Raw genomic sequence first — 23,149 nt, forward strand, 5'->3', positions numbered from 1 at the left:
TACCCATAATAACACTATCTCATTATATTCTTACTTCCTGGAAAATGCTGCCTGAGCTTATATTTTCAATCTCTTTGACTTCAACTTGTCAGTGTATTCCCTACATGAATCTTCATACTCATTAGACAACTGCTATTACACTCCTTCTCCTCTTGGCTACCTAACAACTGAAATCTAAAGCAGTTATGACGGGTGAGTAAAGCTAGGCAATCATCTAGAGTTCTCATCTACCACTTCCACATAATAAACCTTTAAGAGTCTCAGTCACATTTACAATAGAAATCTTTAGGTTAACATATCAAGTGCAAGTAAGTTATTTAGAATCAGATGATACAGCCCCGTCCTGATCATATTTGTTACAGGAATTTTTTCTTATCTCAAAATGATAGGTATTTTCTATTCTGAAAGTATTTCAATGTTGACCTTTCATGTCTAAGTGTTTGATTCACCTACAATTATAACTGTGAAGCGTTGTCCTTTGGTCTCTGCAGCTTATTGGATTTCAGGACTTCCCTTGGATACCGAAATCTGTGGATGCTCAAATGCCTTGTATTAAATGGTATAGCACTTATATCTAACTCACGCACATCCTCCCATCTATTTTAAATCATCTCTAGATTACATATAACATGTAACATGTAAATACTATATAAACAGTTATTACAATGTATTGTTCAGGGAATGATTACAAGAAAACAAAAGTCTGTATTCCTTTTTTTTTTTTTTTTCAATTACTTTCAATCTGTGGTGGTTTGACTTCATAGACACAGAGCTGCAGATATAAAGGGACCACTGTATACAAAATGGGGATCCATTTCATTTTTTCACTTCCATATTAAATGATTATCTAAGCATCATTACCTAACTATCCATTCTTTCCCACACGCTAGCTTTATTCATAAGCCAAGTTTCTTAATATGTGTGTATCTTTGGGACTTGATTTTGGTTTCTTCCTTCCTATTTTGAAGATCAATCTATAGCCAGGGAAATTTGAAACTAAAAATTGTCATCAGTCTTGACATCTGATAGGGCAAACATCATTCTTTCCTCTGATCTGGTCCTGAGCAGCTTCTTGGTTCTTCAAAGCTCTCTGTATTTAACTACACATTTCAGAATCCACTCCCCAATTTCCAAGGAAAACACCATTGTGATGTTAACTAAAATTACATTGAGACTACAGAGTAATTTGGCAAAAAAACCTTTATGACAATGAATTTTCCTTTCTTTTTCTTTTCCTTTCTTTTCTTTTTTTTTTTTTTTTTTTTTTTTTTTTTGATGGGGGGGGGTGCCAGGGATTGAATTCAGGGGCACTCAACCACTGAGGCACATCCCCAGCCCGATTTTGTATTTTCTTTAGAGATAGGACCTCGCTTTTGCTGAGGCTGGCTTTGAACTCGAAATCATTCTGCCTCAGCCTCCCAAGCTGCTGGGATTACAAACATGCGCCACTGGCCATGAATTTCCCTTTCTTATGTTTTATTATTACACACTTTTTCCCCATGGGGGTGGTTTTCTAAGATTTATTTCTAGGCATGTAACCTTTTAGTAGTTGCTCCAAATATCTCTTCTTCCAGTTGTATTGTAGTTTCTGTGTTGATAGTATACAGAAATGTAATTTTATATAACAACATTGCTAAACATTCTAACTCTAATTTTTATATGAATACTATGAGTCTTCTATGTAGATTATCATGTCATCTGTGAAAAATGATAACTTGTTTCTAAATTATATATGTGTTCTGTCTCTGGCTATAGACTCCAAATAATACTGAATAAAAGGACTAAGCAACCTGTTTGTTTATTTATTTTTGGTGGTACTGAGGATAGAACTCAAGGCCGCACACATGCTAAGCAGGCACATCTACCACACAGCTAACCCCAGCACTTTTTTGTGGAGACAGGATTATCTCACTAGATGGAGAAGGCTTCCAACTTGAAATTCTCTTGTCTTAGCTTCCCAAGTAGCTGGAATTACAGATGTGCACCACTACACTTGGCTCATTCCGTCTTATTTCTGATATTATAAAAAGTCTTAATAGCTTACTATTGAGCAATTTGTTGTAACTTTTAACCAGATTAAGCAGGTTTTTTTCTATTTGTGGTTTGCCAAGGTATTTATTAATTATGAATGACTTTTATTGAAACTTTTTTTATCCACTAAAAGTGATCATATAGTTTTCTCCATTAATTTATTAATATAATGAATGACATTTGTAGAATTATAACATGGATCCAACATTTTCAGATTCTGACTAATGTACTCTACATCTTTTACAATGTACCCAGTGACATGGCTGAAATAAATGCCAAATATGTTTACGAACTATAACAACCTGGGCAAAAGTGCTAACAAATTATAAGACAGAGCTCAGGATAAATTCAATAAATTAGGTCCAAGTATAGAGAACTACTCCTATGCAATATGGCTATGATGACAAAAAGCCGCATATAAATCCAACTACTGTATGTTGTAGACAAATTTTCACAAAGCAACTTAGTGTATTTTCTGGGGAAAAGTGCTGTCAAAATGAAAGTGATGAGATTTTAATAGTTTTCACATTGAATATCTGTTACACAAATGGTTTCATGGCTGAAAAAAAAAAAAACAGTACATGGTTGAAAATCCTTGTTCTATTTTATCAGTAAATTAGTTAAGGACTATTTTGATAAAGCTTCTTTCCTAAAACATCACCATGACTACTATCAATGCAAGTTATTAATAATAACAATACAGCAACTGCCTTCTAGAAACAGATTCTTCCATGGCTACTAGCAATGCAAGTTATTGTTAATACCCATACAATAATTGCCTACAAGAAACAGATTCCTAATACAGTTTAGGACTCAGGCAAGAGAGATTTGATAGCCTTGATACTACAACTTTTTTCCTATTCTAAAATTAAACTTTTTAATTATGTGTGGCACAGACTCTATTTACTTGACTAATGATGGAAGAAAACATAGGCACTTAAAATCTCCTATAAAAACTACTATTAAAAATAGGAAATTGTGATGTTTTCCCCACACATCAGGCTGCTGAGAATTTCATAAATTTTCCTCTTTTGATCTGAATAACTGAAGAAGATAACATTACATTTAAAGTTTAATAAGCTACATCTTATTTTATCAGTTAAACTTTTCTGATTAGGTCACTACCTAGTTACAGTTCTTATCTTCTTGAGTGACTTACCCTTATTTCATACTTTTCAACAATTTCACATTTTCACATTTGTACCATTCTAGGTTTGACTAAGAGCACAGAATATATGAATATGATAAAATTAAGTCAAATGCAAAATTGCTATTTCTCTGATTATAGATCATGTACAAAAGAGAGTATCAGACCCTAAAAAGGTTTAGAGAAATCCCCCCAGCCACAACATGACAGCTGTTTTAAACACTGTTTTCATTCTGATATTTTAATAATTACATACTTATATATATAAGTACTTATTATACTTATATACTTATAGTAATAATTATATACTTAATATGTATGTAAGTATAAATACTTATATGCTTCTTTGAGTTTTCCAAAGATTTCACCGGTATTCTCACTAGATGGCAGGTAGGTTTATCACGGGTATGTGATAAACAGTTAAAGGTTGTCTTCTCTTTGGTAAAACTGCTAGATTTACTGTTAGATATTTCATATTTAGGGCTCCAAAGAAACCAATGGTAACTGCAGTTGGAGTTAGCAGAGACACTCACTGGGAGTCCTATCATTTGTAATGTAAACTCCATCAAAGGACAGTCATTAATAAGTACATTTAGAGGACAACTTCTAACTCAACAACAACAAAAAAATCTTCTTTTATCTACTTTAGTTTGTAAAACTCACTGATATTCTAAAAATAAATACAAACTAAGACATTTTTGCTAATAAGGGGAAAGTACACATAAACCAGAGAAGCGATGATGTGTGCATTTTTCCCAGAACAATACTTCAGAGCAGCTGTGGTCAGAACCATGGTGTTATGCAATCTACCAACAAGGAAAAAACCAAGACCATTTTATAGAAATTAACCATTAGTAATCCTTATCTAATCCTTATCTTTTGACAAAGATAAGATAAATTTTTCACTGATAATTTTGGAAGTTATTATGTGAATACAAGCACATAAGCCACTGTGTCTGTAAACCTGTGATGAAACCAGAGAACTGTGGTATCTGTTACATTTCATTCATTTGGGACAATCTCTAGCACTAATCCATTAAGGGAATAAAAACATACTAATGTTATTAGCTAGTATAAAATGGATATGCTCAGCAAATCCTGGGACTTAATAACTGTCTTTGTTTAAATTTAACTAAATTGTGTCAATGAGCTGGCAACATTACCACTCATTTGTAATAAAACCAACAAGAAGATCAAATGACTAGAAACTAAAATAGCATTGGGAGGCAGAGTCATAAAAGATGTATGATGAAAAAGGGAACACAGCATCGATTTCAATAGGTAGCTCTGAGTAACTTTCTGAATCGCCAACCGAAGGATTTACACATTCTCCTGAAAATGATCGATAAAACCAAATTTTGTGTTTTGTCCCTATGCTTATAAATGACATTCTCTTAAAAGGACAAAGGAATGAAAGCACCTACATTAAATCCTTTCACTAAAATGTGATAGTAGCACAAACACCCAACAGAGGGGGAAAAGTGAAGAGAAGGCATATATTTCTTTATGAACCCAAATTTACCGTCTGTGAAGATGACAGCCATGAGAACAGTTTAAAGACTATCCTACCTGTGCTTTTTGATGCCATTGGAGAGCGCATCTCCTCCACCACAATCCTTTCCTTCAGACATTCTGTGTTTTCTACTGTTCAAGTGACCTTCCTCCTCTTCAAAGGAACGTGCTGTCACTGCTTCCAATCGGCTCAGGGACTGCTTGGACTCGGAATCTGTGGCAGAGCAGGTTCATCGTGAATGAAGTGAACTTTGGTGCAAGCTTCTGTAACAATGGATACCTCCCTTAATGCATCAGGCTTTGAAACTTAACCAGCCTACTTTGTCCTTCAACAATCCATCCATTAACTATCTCCTCGGGGATTTCAGAGAACCTGCACCCAATAAGGTTCAAGTAGATTTGTGAAACAGATGTACACTTATATAAACTTATAATTAAGTCAATCATACCGAAAAGAGATTTCCAAAGATCATCTGATTCTTAAAGAAATCATATTTAGTGTTTTCTCCTGCTCTAAATTTCTATTATCTTCCCTCTCAAAGAATTTTAAGCATGATTTACAAATATATATATATATATATTTTAAAACTCATGTATAATTAAAAAGCTGTAGTAGCTATACTTATATGAGAAGTTCAATTTAAATCACATCCAATGCTGTAGACACAAAAGTGAAGGTAATTTTAAAACACACTTAGAAATACTTTTTCAGTGTGATATTATTTAAAACCTCATGAGCTCAAGCCCAAAGTATCCATATATTAATTATCAGGCAGGCATTCTTAGGATGGAAATGCCATGTTCCCAGTTGATTATATATTCAGATTGGAGCCATCTGCCTGTTTGGAAATAACAAGACAACTCATTTTTGTACAGCCCATGATGGTTTTCAAGCACTTTCACTTTTTCCATCTCAGCATCTCCAGAATACTCCAGTGAAGGGAAGGTAGGGCAACGGGGTGATCAACAAGTGACCCTCATGGCTTATGAGTGGGCAAGCCAGAATTGAACCCAGGTTTTCTGACTCCTTGTTTAACACTTTTTCCAGGCCAAAAGAGCATTCATCTAATCTCCATAAAACTTTTAAATGGTACGTGATTTTTTATTAAAATGGAAGTCTAAGATAACCTTCCAACTTCCCATTTTGATTATGGACTTCACTGTCCTCACCTCTGGGAAAGATATGGAGACACATTCATGCAAGCTTCCTTAAACACATTCATCAGCAATCTGCTAAGAATATATAACTGAACTCTTTGGAAAACAAAATGTTTTAGAGCTTTCTTCCCCACCAACTGTATTCTATGATTCAACCAAAATCTTGGAGCTTTACATTATTATAGTAGATTGATTCAGAAGAACTATAGGGGCTACAGAGCTGCAGGTTAGAAAGGACAGTACATCTTGAGCTCTGAACCCAGATCCTCTGAATGATGTGATGACTTGCAGAAAGACTTTCCACACTGGGAAAGTCCTTTTCATTTTGCACAAATATAAATTTAATAAAATTTCTAGTTGGTGCTGTGGCTCTGTGGCAGAGCACTCGCCTAGCACACATGAGGCACAGGGTTTGATCCTCCGCACCAAATGAACAAATAAAATAATGATATTAAAATAATTTCTAAAACCATAGCTTTGTTCTGTCACACATCTCATAATGAAGAAATATATGGTATACTCCTTACCCATGGTTTCAGTTACCCAAGGTCAACCACCATCAAAAATATTAAATAAATTTCACAAGTAAATAATTTATAAGTTTCAAATTATGCACCATTCTCAATAGCATGATGAGATCTCATGCCATTCACTCTGTCCTGCCTGAACAGGGGTACATGAGGCAGACAGGTAATCTGACCATTTTCTGGAGTCAGCAGAGAGGTGCGAGCAAAGGTTCCCAAGGTACATGGTATAATATTCAATGTTAAAATGTTAAAATGGCACACAGCAGAGGCACATATGCTGCTCTGAGGAAGCATGTGACAAAACCAGAATCAAAGATGGTAACAGCAGTCTTGGGGTGGTGGGGCCAAGGTGGGTTTTCATATCTACACTTTTAAATGTGTTTCACATTTTAAAAAATTGATAATTTAGAGTCAAAATAACTATCCACATTTATATTATTTATGATGCATTTTTAGTTCATAATTTAGATGTCAAAAAATCACAAAGCAATCAAAAAACTTTATTTATGAAATATTATTATGCACAGAATATTGTGTTTGCAATTTAAGAGACACGAATCATAAGACAGGACTTGCCCACTTAAAAAGTAGTTTTTTTTTTTTAAACAAAAGGTAGATGTACAGTAAACACTAAGAAAGAAGCAATAAGAGCTTTTAATGAAGCAAACATTTTTTTTCCCAAAAGAAGATTTCTATGTGGTGAAAAATATAAGCTGAAAACCTACTACCTTTATCTGTATCAGTTACTGTAGGAATATACACCATGGGACCACTGTGCTCAGCCCCAAGGATACATCATCAGGTGGCACTACAGATTCTTGTCCTCTGTAGCTAGCAATACCTGATCTGCTCCTTCTGTCCCCTCACCTTGCCTACCTCTCTTCTATTCCTTTCACCCCTGCCCTTTCCCTGTATCTTTACTCTTCTCTACGTGGCTCCCAAACTCCTTCTCTTATTACCTTCATATTGGTCATTTTTCAATTCTAATTTTGACTCATCTACCAGATCTGAGGCTTCTGAATTCACTCCTCCCTTCCTTTTATCACATGGAAGGCATGTGGGATTCAAAGAATGAGATATTGTCCCCCACCCATGGTCCAGCAGAGGTAGACTGTTTGGGGAAACCAGTGAGTTCAGTATATTTTTCCAGGTGTAATAACAGAGGTCTAAGAGCATTCAGTGGGCCATAAAGGAGGCATCACTTTGGAGTGGAGAAAACAATGTCAGGAAAGGGCTGACAAGGAGTAAGAACAGGGGCAGAGGACAGATATGACACAGGAACTGTTCCAGGCAAAGGGAACACCATGTTCCAGAGAGAAATAAGGTACTCAGGAAGAAGGCAGAGAAGATGGAGAACAGGTATGGTGGGGTAAAGGTTGTGAGTCAGTCATGAAGTTGACCATGTAGAATAAATAAAAATCAATGGCAGACAGTAGGACAAAGAGGATATAAAATGAAGCTAGAAATGCCAGGAGAGGCTATAATTGCTAGTGGTAAGTCAAACTCAGCTTTCAAGCTTCAAAGGTAAAAGAATGAAACATGATCAATTGCATGATTTATAGTACTGTGAAATAAAAACTAGTTGCTTAATAACAAAAGTTCAGCCATCTCCAGTTCTATAAGCAGAAATGTCTGATGTATGCAGTGTGAAATAAACTAGACTTATGTTTTTGGCAATAGGAAATCATTCTTAATAGATTATAACTTCTTAACATTATTTACATGAAGTTACTTATTTCCAGTATGACATCATTTCATATGAAGACCAACAATTCTTAAGATATTTAAATTCAAACATGTTCAGCTAAATACCAAATAGGCTATAACCACCACTGAGTTTTACTGACAAAGGTCAAAGCTTATCCAAAGAAGTAATTTTCAAGCCTCCTGGTCAAGTAAATCAGTGACAGGTCTCAGTGCCTCTGAGGCAATAATTCAATCTTCTTTTTGGTACTGGGGATTGAACCAGAGGTGCTTTACCAGTAAGTTGCATTCCCAGTTTTTTTTTTTTTTTTTTTTTTTGGAGACAGGGTTTTGCTAAATTGTTGAGATTGGTCTTTAACTTGAGCTCCTCCTGATTCATCCTCCCAAAAGGTTAGAGTTACAGTTGTGGATTCTTCAATTTTGTCTACACATAAAATATCAAATAGCTCAGGTCTTATCGACTATCTGTTGTTACTAGGCAATATATTAATTCCTTAGTGTGAAACAAAACATATCAGGAAAGAGTGTGCTTTATGCTTCCCATGTGCTGGTTGCTATGTTCTTACAGTAGTAGTCTAAGCTATAATACTCATACTTCAAAAACAAAAGGAGAGAGTGGAAAGTAGAGATGGTGCTTAACAGGTATAAAGTTTGTTTGGAATAATGAAATAGTTCTGGAGATGGACAGTGCTGTAGTTTGCATCTAGTTTGCATCTTAAATGTCCCCCCAAAGGCCCATAAGTTAAAGACTTAGTCCCCAGCTTGACCATCAGGAGGTGTGGAAACTTCAAGGAGTGGAGAGGTCTTTCCTCCAAAACTGTGAGCCAAAATAAATAATTTCTCTTTATAAGTTGATTATCTCAGGTATCTAACAATGATGAGAAGCTAAAAGATGGTGATAATGATTGCACGACATGAACGTAATTAACCCCACTGAATTGTACACATAAAAATGGTTACAATGGTAAATTTCACGTCATATATAAACTAAACAAAAACATTAATGACACAACAACAAAAACACCTTCAAACAAGCAGACAAATAAAAACTTATCAATCCAAGGTCCAAGATCTATCATGTTGGATGGATGAATCATATTCTGGTCCTGTTAATTCTCACCTTAATACCAATTACAAAACAAAAACACAAACACAAAAAAACCATATAGAAGGAAAATTGCATTTTAAATACAGCAGCAAATTATTTTAACTATATATGTAGATTTCAGATCATGCTAACTAGCCTTTCATTATTATTTCCCACTGTATTTTCCCCTAAGAAATGTATAATAAAGCAAAGTCACTCAAAAATTTCAGAATACTTCAATGACCCTTGGAAAACAGGGTATAGATTTATGAAATAGCCCTACACTATTTATCGAACTTTTGGTGTACAATTAGGAAAATCTGTACAGCCCATGATGGGAAATGGAAAACATGGTATGCACTTATTCCCACTTAGTACGAAAATGATTTGGGTGACTTAGGGTAGTCATTGTATACTTTATTAAAAAAAAAAAAAAAAAATATATATATATATATATATATATATATATCAGAATGACACTAGGAAAAAAACCATTTTATAAGATAAATGCACTAGTTTATGGAGAAGCATTTAAGGTACACAGAACTCTGCCTGGTTATTTCAATTACAACAGCAACATTAATAGAATGGCTTAAAAATAAAAACAAACAAAAAACCTCAAAGTTGTCTTTAATGTGACAAGTCTTTAGTGGCTCAGATCTTTAAAGTTCTGGTTCTGTTGGAACTTAGACTTGGTTAAACACATTTCAGATTGTACCTGGTCCCCCTTCCTCATCAAAATATCATGGAAACCAATGGCTATGACTAGGTTTCTGGGACTCCAACTTAACTCTAGGTTTAAGAGGATCTTTACCTCTACACTCTGTTTCTAAGTAAAGGAGCTTTTCAGGTACTAATTTGTTAACTTTTCCTACCATTAAGAGGCTGAAAGAGAAAGTCAGAAAGTTCACAATATAAACATGCCACTAATTCTTAGAAGTTATCGCAATACATAGATTTTTTTTTTTAAACAGGACCTTTGAAAGCTAGCCTGAGAACAAACAGTACAAAGGAGCAAGGCATGGAAGAACTATGGACAATGTCCAAATTGCCCTTCCTCCTGTTACTCAGAGTAAAAGGAAATGGGCAGGAAACACATAGGCTCAGTTTAATGCCTTTATTGTTTAGGGCTTCCCATGCAGCAGGCCTGTTCTAAACACTTCCAGAGTAACCCAAGGTACAACTTAAAGTATCAGGGTCAATTTTTTATTTAGCCTCACGGTATCATTGCATAAACTCAAAAATGACACAATAAATACAAGGATAATAAAGAAAGCCTATCATATTTAAAATAAATTATAAACTGAAAATCAGGAGTACAGAGGAGGCTGCCAAGAGACTGCTATAATAATTTACTAAGGAAGTGATAAAAGTGTGCAACAGAACCTTGGCAGCATGCAACAAGGGTCAGAAATATTTCAGCATATCCTCTCTGATTGATGTCTAAGGTCAGAATTAACCAAATGGTATAGTGTTGTTTGTGAAAGAGTTTCTTAAAGGTATTGGCTTGTCCCCAAACAAACCTACTACTGTTGTAATTGAAGATGAATCATACAAACCACATTATTATACTGTAAATCTTTTTTCTTCTTCTTCTTCAGTGCAGAGATGGAAGTTGGGGCCTCACACATGCTAGGCAAATGTTCTGCCACCAAGCTACACCCCCAGTTCATGGAAATATTAAACGTATCTATTTTGGATTACCAAATCCAGAGCTTTCCAATTTGTCTTGCTGACAACCTTTCTCAAAATTATTTTCAGAAAGGTCACATATGCATTCACTCTATAAAGAAAATAATTCTAGAACTAAAAACCAGTTATAGACTAATCCACAGTTAGAAAATTAAGTATTTTCATGGAACTTCAATTTAACAAAGGAACATTTACCAAGTACCTACTACATGCTAGGTAAAGGGCTGGTTGCTGTAATTTAGAAAGGTTAACAAAATATGGTTGGTACTCTCCACATAATGTCTACTTCAGTGGGAAATACACATATAAGTGTGTAATTTAAACAAATGTTTGTGGAAATAGGGGAAGAAACTCTTAGGGGAACTAGGGTCTATTTCCAAGGAGACATGACATGTGAGTTGTAATGGGAAGGACAGAGATGACTTCCAGGTAGGAAGAGAGAACACTGGGTGTCAGAGGAAGAGTGGACAGCCCCAGGACCTGACAGAACAATGCATGTGGCCAAGATTACTAGGCACAGCTAGAGGAGGGTGGCAAGAGGGAGAAGACATGTCCCTTAGAAGCTGGCTGTTAATCTGGAGCAGATCAGAGTCTGAACTTAACCGTAGATGATGGAAGTCGGTGGCTGTGTTTTGAGCCTGATTAAGCTCTGGTTTAAACTTTACTCATAACTTAGATGTATCATTTTCCATAGCTACTATATTGATTACCACACAGACTCAGCAGCTTAAAGCAGAAACTTAGTGTTAAAAATTCTGGAAATGAGAAGTTCACATCAGTTTCACTGGGTCAAAATCAAAGTTTTGACAGTACCACACACTCTCTGGGGGATCAAGGGGAGAGACCTTCTTCCATGCCTTTCCCAGTTCTGGTGGCTGTTAGTATTCCTGGGCTTGTGGCCACATCACTAATCTCTGCCGCCATCTACATGTGAACTTTCCTCTAATTACCCTCTGCTTCTCTTATATGGATCTTTGGGATGGAATTAGGTCCAACCTAGATAATCTATAATGATCTCACCTCAAAATACTTAACTTAATCACATCTGTAAAGATCTCCAAATTTCAGGGCTAGGACACGGATGTATGTCAGGAAGACTGTTTTTCAGTCTACTTTCTATAATGTGGGAGGGACCAAGTCGGTCTGAGGAGTTAAAAAGAAGGGGAGTCTGTACTGGGGTTTTGGCAATGAACACTGGGGGAGGAATGGAGAACAAGAGAAGATTACATATGTAGATTTGAGGAAGGGGAACAAGAAGGAAAGGGGGGCAAAAAGTGACTTCGACATAGTTTTTATAGGACTTAGATGACAATGTCATTAACCAAGACAAGGACTATAGAAGGAGACAGAACAGGATGACATATTCAGTTTCCATCAAACAGTTTGAGATGCTTTGGGCCACATGGAAATTTTCAGTAAACAGACTATGGAATTTTAAGTAACAACCAAGAATAGGAAATTCTACAGGATAGCTCATCCTCCACAACTAACAGGTCCTGTTTCACTCAATTTAGCCTTGAAAAATATATCTCAGAATTTTATTCAAACAGTTGAGCACCCAATATGTGCCAGCATATATGCTAGCTGCTAAGAATCCAAAGTTTCTCTTGGAATTTACTGTATGGTTGAGGGGCAGGCCTGACAAAAATCAATCACACAAACAAGTACAAAATGTCCAACTGCGGGCAGTGCTACAATACAAAGTACACACCGAGCTGTAAAGGGGGATTTGATCAAGTCGACAGTCAGCCAGGTTTCCTAAAGGAAGCCTCTGACCCCCAGCAGAGCTCAGAAGGAACATGTCCACTAAATCAAAAAAGGGAGAGAAGAGAAACTTTCCATTCTCACACTGCTTTTACTCAAGCTCTTGTCATCTCTCTCCCAGGACCTCAAATCAACCTTCACTCCTAAAATAAAAAGTATTTTCTATTAGAATACAAACTGTTGATTAAAGGATATGCCTTCTTTTCTTTCAATTTCTAATTCTTAGTAATAATGTAAGCATATTATAAGATTCCACAGTGTTTACATATGAAAAGAATGAAATGTTCTAAAACACTAACCTGACGTTATTCTACATACTTATCTGTTGGCTCCCCACTACCTAATATGATAAAATTCATCAGCAGAATTTTGTAACCAGACTTGTCACAAACTGTCCCTAAACACCATCTTGGCTTTATGCCCTCTCACTACCCCTCAGCATTCAAAACAGTCACGGTCTGCTTCCACCATGACACCTCACAGCTTTGAAAACTATTTTTCTCTATCTTTGTGTGTGTTTTGTTCCTCCACAGAGCATATTCTTGTCCTCATTTGTCTGCAGAACTCTTACTGACCCTTCCAAACATCCCTTAGATGGAGTATGTTTTGTGAAGTTCTCTCCAAGTTTCTCAGTTAGCTGCCTCTCGTCTGAATTGCTACAACACACCTTACGTACATTTGGTGGTACTTATTCACTTGTACAACAAATTTTTATCAAGCACCTCTTTGTCTAGCCCTATTCTAGGGGATAGAAATATACTGGTGAACTAAATAAGACTCCTCCCTCCCCTCTTTATTGAGAAGCTTACATTTTAGTTGTGAGAGATCAATAAACACATATTTTCTGAAAGGTGCTATTTGAGAGGGAGAAGCGGGGAAGAAAAAGGGATAGAAAATGGCATGGTAAAGTTCTGAGTAGGAAATGAAAAAAAATGGGTGAGTGAGTCCTGCAGTTATCTGGGAAAACAAAGTTTCAGTCAGAGGAAATAATTAGAAGCAAAATACTGAGGAAAAGGGCATGCTTGGCAAATTTGAAATCTAGCACTGAGATCAATGTGATGGCAGAGCACAACTGAGAGGGACAGAGGCAGGTCTCAGGATGGTAGGAGAGGGCCAGGTGACCTGGGACTCAGGCTTTTTCTGGATGAGAAGCGAAGTCACTAGAGGGTGCCATGCAGAGAATAGATGTGAATGGATCCATGCTTAAAAAGGATATTTATGAATGCTATGCTCAAAATACCACAAGAAATAAGATGCAAACCTGAAGGCCAGTCTGGTTAGATACCCACTATGATAATCCAGGCGAGAGATGGTGGGGACTTGGCCTGTCTGAGAGCAGTGGAATTCTGAAATACAGTCAGATTCTGCTGTCTTTTGAAGGTAGATCCGACAGGAATTGTTGCATTTAATATGAGAGAAAAATAAATAAGGGTCTACGATGGATAATCCAAAGGTTCTCAGTTTTGGCTGAATCAAGTGGAAAAATGGAACTTCTATTTATGAAGATGTGAAGACTGCACAGGGGGCAGGTTTGTGAGCAGAATCACGAGTTCTCTTCCAGACATTTTAGGACATTTAGGGATCCAATCAGACAGGTGAATGAGTACATAGATATTTAGGTATGAGTCTGAATTCAGGGAGAAGAATGAGACTGGGGACACAAAACTGATGGAGTTACCAGAATGTAGACCATAGTTAAGGGCATGGGATTAGATGAGATTATTCAAAGCAATGCTGCAAAGGCTTTGATGTGTTTGGGAATCACCTAGGGATTTGTAAACATGCAGATTCTTATTTGCAAGGGTGTGTTGGTGCCTGAGATTCTGCATTTCCAAGGCTACCAGGTGATGTCGATGTTACTGGTCCAGAGACCACACCTGGAGTACAAAAAGACCTGGAGAAAAGGTGCAGAAAGAAGAGAGAAGAGGTTCAATGATTGCACCTTGAGCACAAGAGGTGTACTGAGAAAGGAAGAACCACATCAATAGGCAACACATGACACTGATGGCCCAGCTGAGAGAAACTGCAATGCCACAGCAGGAACAAACACACAGAGGGTGTTCAAGAAGAATGGCAGGAGAGGAAAGTGATGAAGCATTAAGGGGATAGTGGGGTTGTATTTTAAAATATACTGCTGGGGACAAGGACTGATTGGTTACTGGGGGAAAAAAGGAACCGCAGGATGTCCTTCTGTGAGTAAGAGGGGCACAAATAGAGGGCTTGGCTTCAGTTAGGGACATAGCATTCATAACTGTAAAGTACAGAGGCAGAATACAGGGGAACACTTGCATGCGAGACTTCAGCAGTGGAAAAGAGGAGTTTCTGTGACATAAACAATGTACTCAGTGGAGCTGAGAGGAGAAGGTATTAGAAATTTCAGATGAGAGCAGAAATATGAAACAAGCACATAGAATGAACTAACTAGAAAAATGCAAATAGATTGCTGGGCAGCAAAACAGGCCAAGCAGACATTAACAGCCATGAAGCTGAAGGATATATCATGGCCTTGTACTTGACTCCAGTCTTATCTAGTTGCTTGGGAACTGGCATGGAAGGGAAAGACCAACAAGCTGGAGTTTTGCTTAGTGAGTTCAATGCAAGGAGAGTCAGGCATGAAAGGGATCATGTGATACCCCATGACATCTAATCTAGATAAGGAAAAGGGGAGGACCTAAGACGGACAGTGAAAACATGCAGTACATGTCTTCTCATGGTCAAAGATCAGAATTTTAGAGAGAGTGGGTCAAAAGACAGGAGATAGTCAGATTGTGGGCTGAATAAAACTGGGATGAGAGAGGAGATATAGTTACTGAGAGACAAACTCTAGGGTCTGATCTTGGGAGTAGCCACAGTGGACTGGAGGACCAGAGATCTTATAACACATAATTATCTTCCATGCCTGCCTTTCCTCCTAGTTGGCCCACAAACCCACTGATTTCAGGGACTGGATCTTAATAATCTTGGTATCCCTGGGTCCAAGAAAGTATCTGCCACATAGTGAGCACTCAAAAAGTATTTTAGATTAATAATACCTTTTTAATAAGCATTAGGATAATACAAAATGCACATGGTTTTATAATAAGCATTAATAGATGCATTTGTCAATAAAACATTTTTAAAGTGATGATGAACCAAAAAGTCAACCCAAAACTTAAAGTATAAATTACATTTACTAGTGTGTACCTCTATGAACACACACACACACACACACACACACACACACACACATATCACAGTATGAGTAAGCTGCTAGATCAGTTTTTAATATTATAAACAAACTATTCCTGAGACCTTTCTGGATGTTGTACCACATGCTACCTAGAAAGGTGTTTAGTAACAATCATACTCTCTGCTACTCAATGTTATACATCAACTAATTAACCTGTTTTGTGCTAAGTAATAGGGGAAATACAAAAGTTAATACACAAGGTCTCTGCCCTTAAGGGGAGATAAAGAAGAAATACGCAAAGATAAAAGGTGAGAACAAGGTAGTATTTAGCTAGTTATCAAGTAAGAAAGAGAGAAAAATAAGTGCTATGAACTCAGAGGTACATGAGACCACAAATTACTAGATAGTCCTGAATATAGAAAAGAGACACAAGAAAGTCACAGATAAGAATTTACAGCTATTTAAAATAAATAAACTACAGGAGAGAATATTGGGCATGGGAATAGAACATAAAGGACAGTCTTACTAAATGATCTTTATGCACTTCTGAGTTCTTACCAATAAAACTAATGATCTTCATCAAATCCTGTATCGTCTATATGTAAATTGCCACTGCAGATGTTATTACTTTTTATCAACTATTACCTGTTGCATTTATTGAATTAAACTTTAACACAGCTGAAAACTGTTCCCATGTCACTGTCTTCCACACAAAACCAAAGTTCTTTCATTACCACCTTCTATTTTGAAAGTTTTGATTTGGAAAGACATGCTTTAAAAGATCTGCCCTTACAACTATTGAAAAATGCTAAAGCTGGCTTCAGTCTCATGGTATAACTATCTATTGGTTTTGCCAGTCTACACTATTGGATTTTATGCATTATTCATGCACATTTCAACCAAAATAGCATTAAGAAGAAAACCGAGCAAGAAAGCTTCTCTTGAGCAACTGATCTCAACTTGTTTCCAAAAAGGAAAGTGAACACAGAGGAAGGAAAACATTTTGAACTTATAAAATTCACAGGGCAGGAATTTTCCACAAAACTGCTATCTCAGACTAGTATCAGTACTTAAGAATAAGTGTCATGAAATTATTTAACTGGTAATAAATATTTAAAGGATAATTCCTTAAATGATTACAAGAGACCTGAACAGTCATGCATCTTTGGTTTTCTCCCTCTTAGCTTTTCTTTGCCCCTCTATGAGCAGGTCTCATAACTCAAACGTGATTGCAAGTTTAATCTTTGATACATCTCTTCCTTTCCTTTATTACCCATCCATACCCACCCCACTGATGCATGAAATCAGCAAGTACCATTAATAATCTTGTATCATTTATTGATTACCAAACATTTTTAAGAAGGACAGAAATAGCAATGACATTAATTCAACAACCTATATTTGCCAAGCTTTTAGAGAGTGGAAGATGGGAAGATGACCCTGTGCTAAGCACTTCAGGGAATGTCAATGGATATGGTTCTTCCCATCCCAAAGAGACAAGAACAACACACGGTAAGGTTATTCAAGAGATGTAAACTGGGGCTGGGGATATAGCTCAGTTGGTAGAGTGCTTGCCTTGCAGGCACAACGCCCTGGGTTCAGTCCCCACCACACACACACACAAAGAGATGTAAACTGAAGGAATAAAGAAAGGAAAGAACTCGTTCTATCTGGAGGAGACCGGGATAAAAGATACTTGAGAGTTTTGGTAGAGATGAGAGTAATATAAAAAAAATGAAATTGAGTAGAAATATGTGAAAAGAATCACTTTTTTTTCCTTCCATAAAGTATCTTTATTTGCTAGCAAAATGAAGTTTTTCTACACAACTAGTTAGCATTTGTTTGTTAAATCCTTTTGCTTCAATATGCATGAACATTTAGCCCTTTTCCAAGAAAGCGTTCACTTAGTTATATTTGAAATTTTGCTTGACATAACTATTTCATTCCTTAAACACACACACTGAAGACAAAATGTGATGCTTTATTAGATCTATCTCCTTTTAAATGTTTTACACAATGGAATTCAAATTGTGAGAAAGCATTCTGTTTGCTTCATGGAATTTTATGAAATCTTTAGTTACTAAGCATACTGGAAAAATAATTTTCTCTAAAAATCACATAGGGCTAGAAAAATTACTACATACACTGTTGGCTCAGCATCAAGGTCTGTCTTACCCACCATATTAGTAGATTTCCATTGATCCTGCTTATCTGAAAAAAGCTTAAAAAGAACTTGATAAAGGGAAACAGGCAATCACATGGACTTTCAATCTAGGTAAATAAAATTATCCTTTTAAAGGAAGTGATACAAGTTGGCAACTTTTTAAAAGAAGATTAAACATTTAGTGAAAAATTTTAAGTATTTTAAGAGAAATAGCTTTAAACATTTTTTCATATTTTCTCAATATTAGGATAGGCTTGATTTAATCTATTATTGTGATACAGGAATTAAAATTAACTATCCAAGAAATAGCTTTGATTACTTTTGCTTGTTCTCATTAAGCTGTGTATCCAACTGCCTAGTATCATGGCTGCTTTTGAGGTCTGGCTAAAGAACGGGGTGAACTGTTGAGTAGGGGGAGAAGGGGACAGATGGGTGTGAAGAGACAGGCAGGGTCTGGATCATGTTGAGAGCCTTATAGGCAACCTGCAGGGGTGGCTAGATTTTATTCATGGTGCAATGAGAAAGACTGTAGGTGGGTAAGGCAATAATTTATCTTCTACAGAAAGATCACTGTGGATTACTGTACAGAATAAAGTTCAATGGGGCAAAGCTGGAAGCCGAGATCAATTAAGAGGCCAGATAAAACTGGCCATACTCAGGTGACAATAATGAGAGCTCACATATGTCAACCCTTGAATGTACTAGGCACTATATTAAGTACACTTCAAATATTTATTACTGATGATAATACTATAAGGTGTTCGCTGATGAAAAAATGATGCACAGAAAACTGAATTAACTTTTCAAAGGGTATAAGAATGGGTAGAATTATGATTTACCAACAGTCTCCACCCAGGACCTAGACTTTAACCATCACCTTACATTAACAGAACATAGAAAAATTCAAGGGATGATGGAAGGCAGAATGGACAGGTCATGAATCTGGCACACAAATGTCATGAATCAACCCCCAGTTTCTGCCTGCAGGAAATGAAAGAGGAGTCATTCACTTAAGTGAGGCCAACTCCAGAAAAAAACAGGATACGAAAGGAAGATTAAGAATTCATCTTTTATATGTAAAGCTGACAGCTTAGTACATTTGTATCTGCCAAGAGGTCAAGGTTGGATACATAAAATTTGAAATTGTGGTAGTCAGGATAATGGTTTCTCAAAGATGTCCATGTCCTTATCTCCAGAAATTGTATGTTATCTTACATGGTAAAAGGGACTCTGCAGATTGGATTAAATGAAAAATCTTAAAATGGGGGAGATTATCCAGGATTATTTGTTCAAACTCCATGTTATCATAAGGGTCCTCCTAAAAGGGAAGGAGGAGGGGCAGAACATCATGGTGGAAAGGCATAAGGAAGGAAACCTGCTCTGCTCATGGAAGCAGGGTAGGGGCCAAGGATAAGATACACTCTTGTAGGGTATGTGCCTGGTACCTACTTACTCCAACTAGGTCCTACCTCCTACAGGTTCTACCACCTCCCAATAATGCATGATTTTATTTTTTGTTGTTGTTGATGAACCTTTACTTTATTCATTTATTTATATGTAGTGCTGAGAATTGAACCCAGTGCCTCACACGTGCTAGGCAAATGCTCTACCACTAAGCCACAACTCCAGTCCACCATAAATTATTAATACAGCAATCAATCAAACTAATGATGAGGTCGTAACCCTTGTGATCCAACCACCACCCAAAAGTCCCACCTCTGGATACTGTTGGATCGGGGACCAGACTTCAAACCATGAGCTTTTGAGGGACATTGCCAATTCAAACCATGCCAGATAGTTCTTAAAGTTATATGGTATTGAAAACCTAAGTAAAGGAAGAATTACTGAACGAGTCTCCGTGGGAAGGCACAAGTAAGTATTAACAGTAGGAATGAGGAAGGGATGACCTTAGTTAAGGGGGGACATTTCTTCTTCTTTAACAGAAATGAAGGAGGAAATGGGAATCAACATGTAGGGACTGTGGTGAGATGGCAAAGCCATTCTGAAATGATGGTCATTATGATCTCAATGAATTATGCGGGTAGGTCAACAGGTCAGGATTTGAACCGAGGGCATCTGAACTGAGGGAATCTGACCTTTCAGTTTAATTCACTTTCTACAATATCCCAAATGAATCCCAAAAATTTTAGTGGTAAATAAGGGAGGCCAGACAAGGGCTAAGTTTAGACAATAAAACTCAGATGGGTCATTCAGGAGTTAATACATATCCCTTAGGAAATTCCTACAGCCATGGTGAAACGTGCAGATTAGTCTGGGTACTTGGCTTGGACATCAGGGGATTTCTCAGCACAGCAATCCATGAAGTAGCAGACGGCACTAAATGTGAATTGGCTCTTCAGTTGAAAATGATTTGTCAGTCCTGACCTAGTGACTACAGTTCTTTTTAGCTCTACCTCCCAGAAGGGATAATCGAGGAGAAAAATGTTAAAATATTACTATGAAGAATAAAGGTACTAGTAGCTATAAAATGTCAAAAACAGAAATAGGGAAACTGTGGTATAATGACTTTTACGAAGTCTTTAAAGGAAAATGTTAGAGTTATAATAAAGAAGGAAAAAATTTCTAAAACAGGTTGTTAAATGAAAAGGCTGATCCAGAGCAATTAAATAGCTACTTCCATTCATGACTTAAAAAAAGAAGTCTTATGTACACACACATACATACATGTTAATGTTTAGTAAAGGTCTAAAAGAGAATATCTCAGGATGTTAACAAGAACTTCTGAAGCAGAGTGTGTGATCAATTAGGGAGAATTTCACTGGGCCTGAGATCTTAATGGTATTATTATAATGAATTATTTATAACAAAGGTACTTTGTTTTGTTTATAGTACTGGGGATGGGATCCAGGACCTTGAGCATACCAGGTAAGTGCCCTAAACATGGGGTCTTTAAATAAAATAATATTAAATTGTTTTTAGGAATAAAGAAGATGAGCAGTGGAGTCCCTGGGGTCTTTTATATTCAGACCTCAATGCATTTAATCCCATAAACTTTTGAATAACTTCCTTTTGGGGGCCCTCACAGAGGGAATACACACGATAATACCAATCAATGTGGCACAGTGTTGAGGTACAATAAATTTCAGCAATCTTCAATGTCAGCTACCTTCCAGCCTCCCCTGGTCATATAAACTCTTCCCTTACCTTGTCACTCTTTCTACAGCTTTCAAATCCTACCTTTTCTTTGCCTTCCTAGTATGAGTCACTTTTTCACATATCCCACCCACATTTAACTGATAACACCAACACCATCATCTTTCTCTAGTTTGAAATCTGGCTATTAACATTACATTTTCCTGTTTAATTCTGCCACACCTCTGCCAATGCTGCTACTGTTTGCTTCTGTTTTATATAATGATCTCTCCTCTGTAAGTCTACATCCTACCAACTCCCTTTCCTTGTTCTATGTTCTCATACCCTTTTCTACCTTCCTTAGCCTAAACTTTGTTTTTTTTGTTGTTTTTTTTTTTTGGTACCAGGGATTAAACTCAGAGCACTCGAATACTGAGCCACATTCCCAGTCCTATTTTGTATTTTATTTAGACACAGGGTCTCATTGAGTTGCTTAGTGCATTGCTATTGCTGAGGCTGGCTTTGAAATTGCAATCCTCCTGCCTCAGCCTCCTGAGCTGCTGGGATTACAGGCATGTGCCATCACGCCTGGCTCTTCTTTAGTTATTATTTCCACTATCTCTTGTCGTGCTTCCTCTCTTTCATTCCCTACTATGAATTTGATCACTTCACATATACAGACAAGTTTTGTGAAACCCAATAATTGTGTATATCCACTTGTTATACAAGAATTTAATATCCTTCCATAAAATAATTTTTCTCAATCTCACTGATCTCCAATTATTTCCCTCTATGTTCCCTTCTCCTCCCCACCCACATATGTCTCAAAACTTCTAAAGTCAATTCCTACAAGTTCAAAATTCCTTGGCAGTACTTCCTCTTCTGAGTTGTCTTCTCCTCTCCACCTATTTCTCCAACATTTTAGTACCAGTACCACCAGGCACTATTCTAAGCACTATTTACACATATGAACTCATTTAATTCTCATATAACCTACTGAAATGGGTTCATTTTAAGTATACAGAAACTCAGAACCAGAGAGGTCATGAAACTTGCCCCAGGTGACAAGCTGGTCAGTGCTAGAGACTCTGGAGTCCATACTCATTGCAGGTAGGCTATGCTGTCCTTTAGCCTGTATTTACAAGGCAAAGTGAAATATTTCCTTTTGCCTGCTCCAGCTGTATCCTGGTCTCACCTCTACTTCAGCATTAAGCATACTGAACTGTAAGCAAATGTTACTCATCTGTATCCTTCACTCTAAGACCTCTTTGAAAATAGACACTGTTCATCTCTTTTAGAATATATGATAGTACCTGGCACCAGGAGATATTAAATAAATGGTCACTGAACAAAGGAATAAGTCAAATTTGTTCCATTTTAACAGCACTCCAATCCTAGTATAGCATACACTAGGCAGACTCAGTGATAAATTTTATACCCAGCCTTCCTTACTTATATGACACAAAAAATTTAGCAGTTTGGGGAACTACACTGATATATAGCCATGTGTTTATTCTGGGAAACTCCAGGTAACATCATTCTAAGACAACATTTAGATGGTAGACTATAAATCACCCCCAATAGAGACAGAAGGATTCCAGTTACCTGACAGCGCATCATAGAACTCGTCCTCACTAAGGATGCTGAGAGGTGGGGACCCTTCCACCAGAGACTGCTCTAATTCATGATGTTCAGTGGCTAGCGTCTCCAGTGCTTCTGACAAAATTTTGTTTTTTTCTTGCTCCTGTTCCAATTTAAAATTCCTCACCTAGAAGAAAACAGATATACAAAAGACTTCAGAGTGACAGGAGACACAGACTTATTCAAAGGATGTGAAAATAATTTGCTTTTGATTCAGTTCTACTGAAACAAGAGAAATGAAAACAGTCATGTTATATACTCATGGATGAATGAGTAAAATTACTAAGCTAATTTTGTTCTTCCCATAGGGCTTTTTCTCACAACGGCTTAGCTAATGAAAACAGATTAAGAACTACCAAACAAATTTAGCTCAATCAGAATCCTAGTATAAAGAAACATGTTACCCAGCTATCCCACTCCTTGGCCTATACCCAAAGGATCTAAAATCAGCATACTACAG

General features: G+C 36.9%; 1 protein-coding gene across 7 annotated transcripts in view; it reads right to left on the reverse strand.

The window, feature by feature from the left end:
* OSBPL1A (oxysterol binding protein like 1A) overlaps positions 1-23,149 on the reverse strand; it is a 200,196-nt gene that overhangs the window by 62,897 nt on the left and 114,150 nt on the right. For 6 of the 7 annotated variants that reach the window (XM_079108737.1, XM_079108736.1, XM_079108739.1 and 3 more), the window contains 2 exons: positions 22,654-22,816; positions 4,748-4,904 (listed from right to left, as the gene is read on the reverse strand). In XM_079108737.1, the coding sequence (XP_078964863.1) occupies positions 4,748-4,904; positions 22,654-22,816 (320 nt within the window). The remainder of the gene's footprint in view (positions 1-4,747; positions 4,905-22,653; positions 22,817-23,149) is intronic. The other variant, XM_079108742.1, reaches the window with a different exon arrangement.

Source organism: Sciurus vulgaris (assembly GCF_902686455.1).
Source record: "Sciurus vulgaris genome assembly, chromosome: 13".
Taxonomy (NCBI): Eukaryota; Metazoa; Chordata; class Mammalia; order Rodentia; family Sciuridae; genus Sciurus; species Sciurus vulgaris.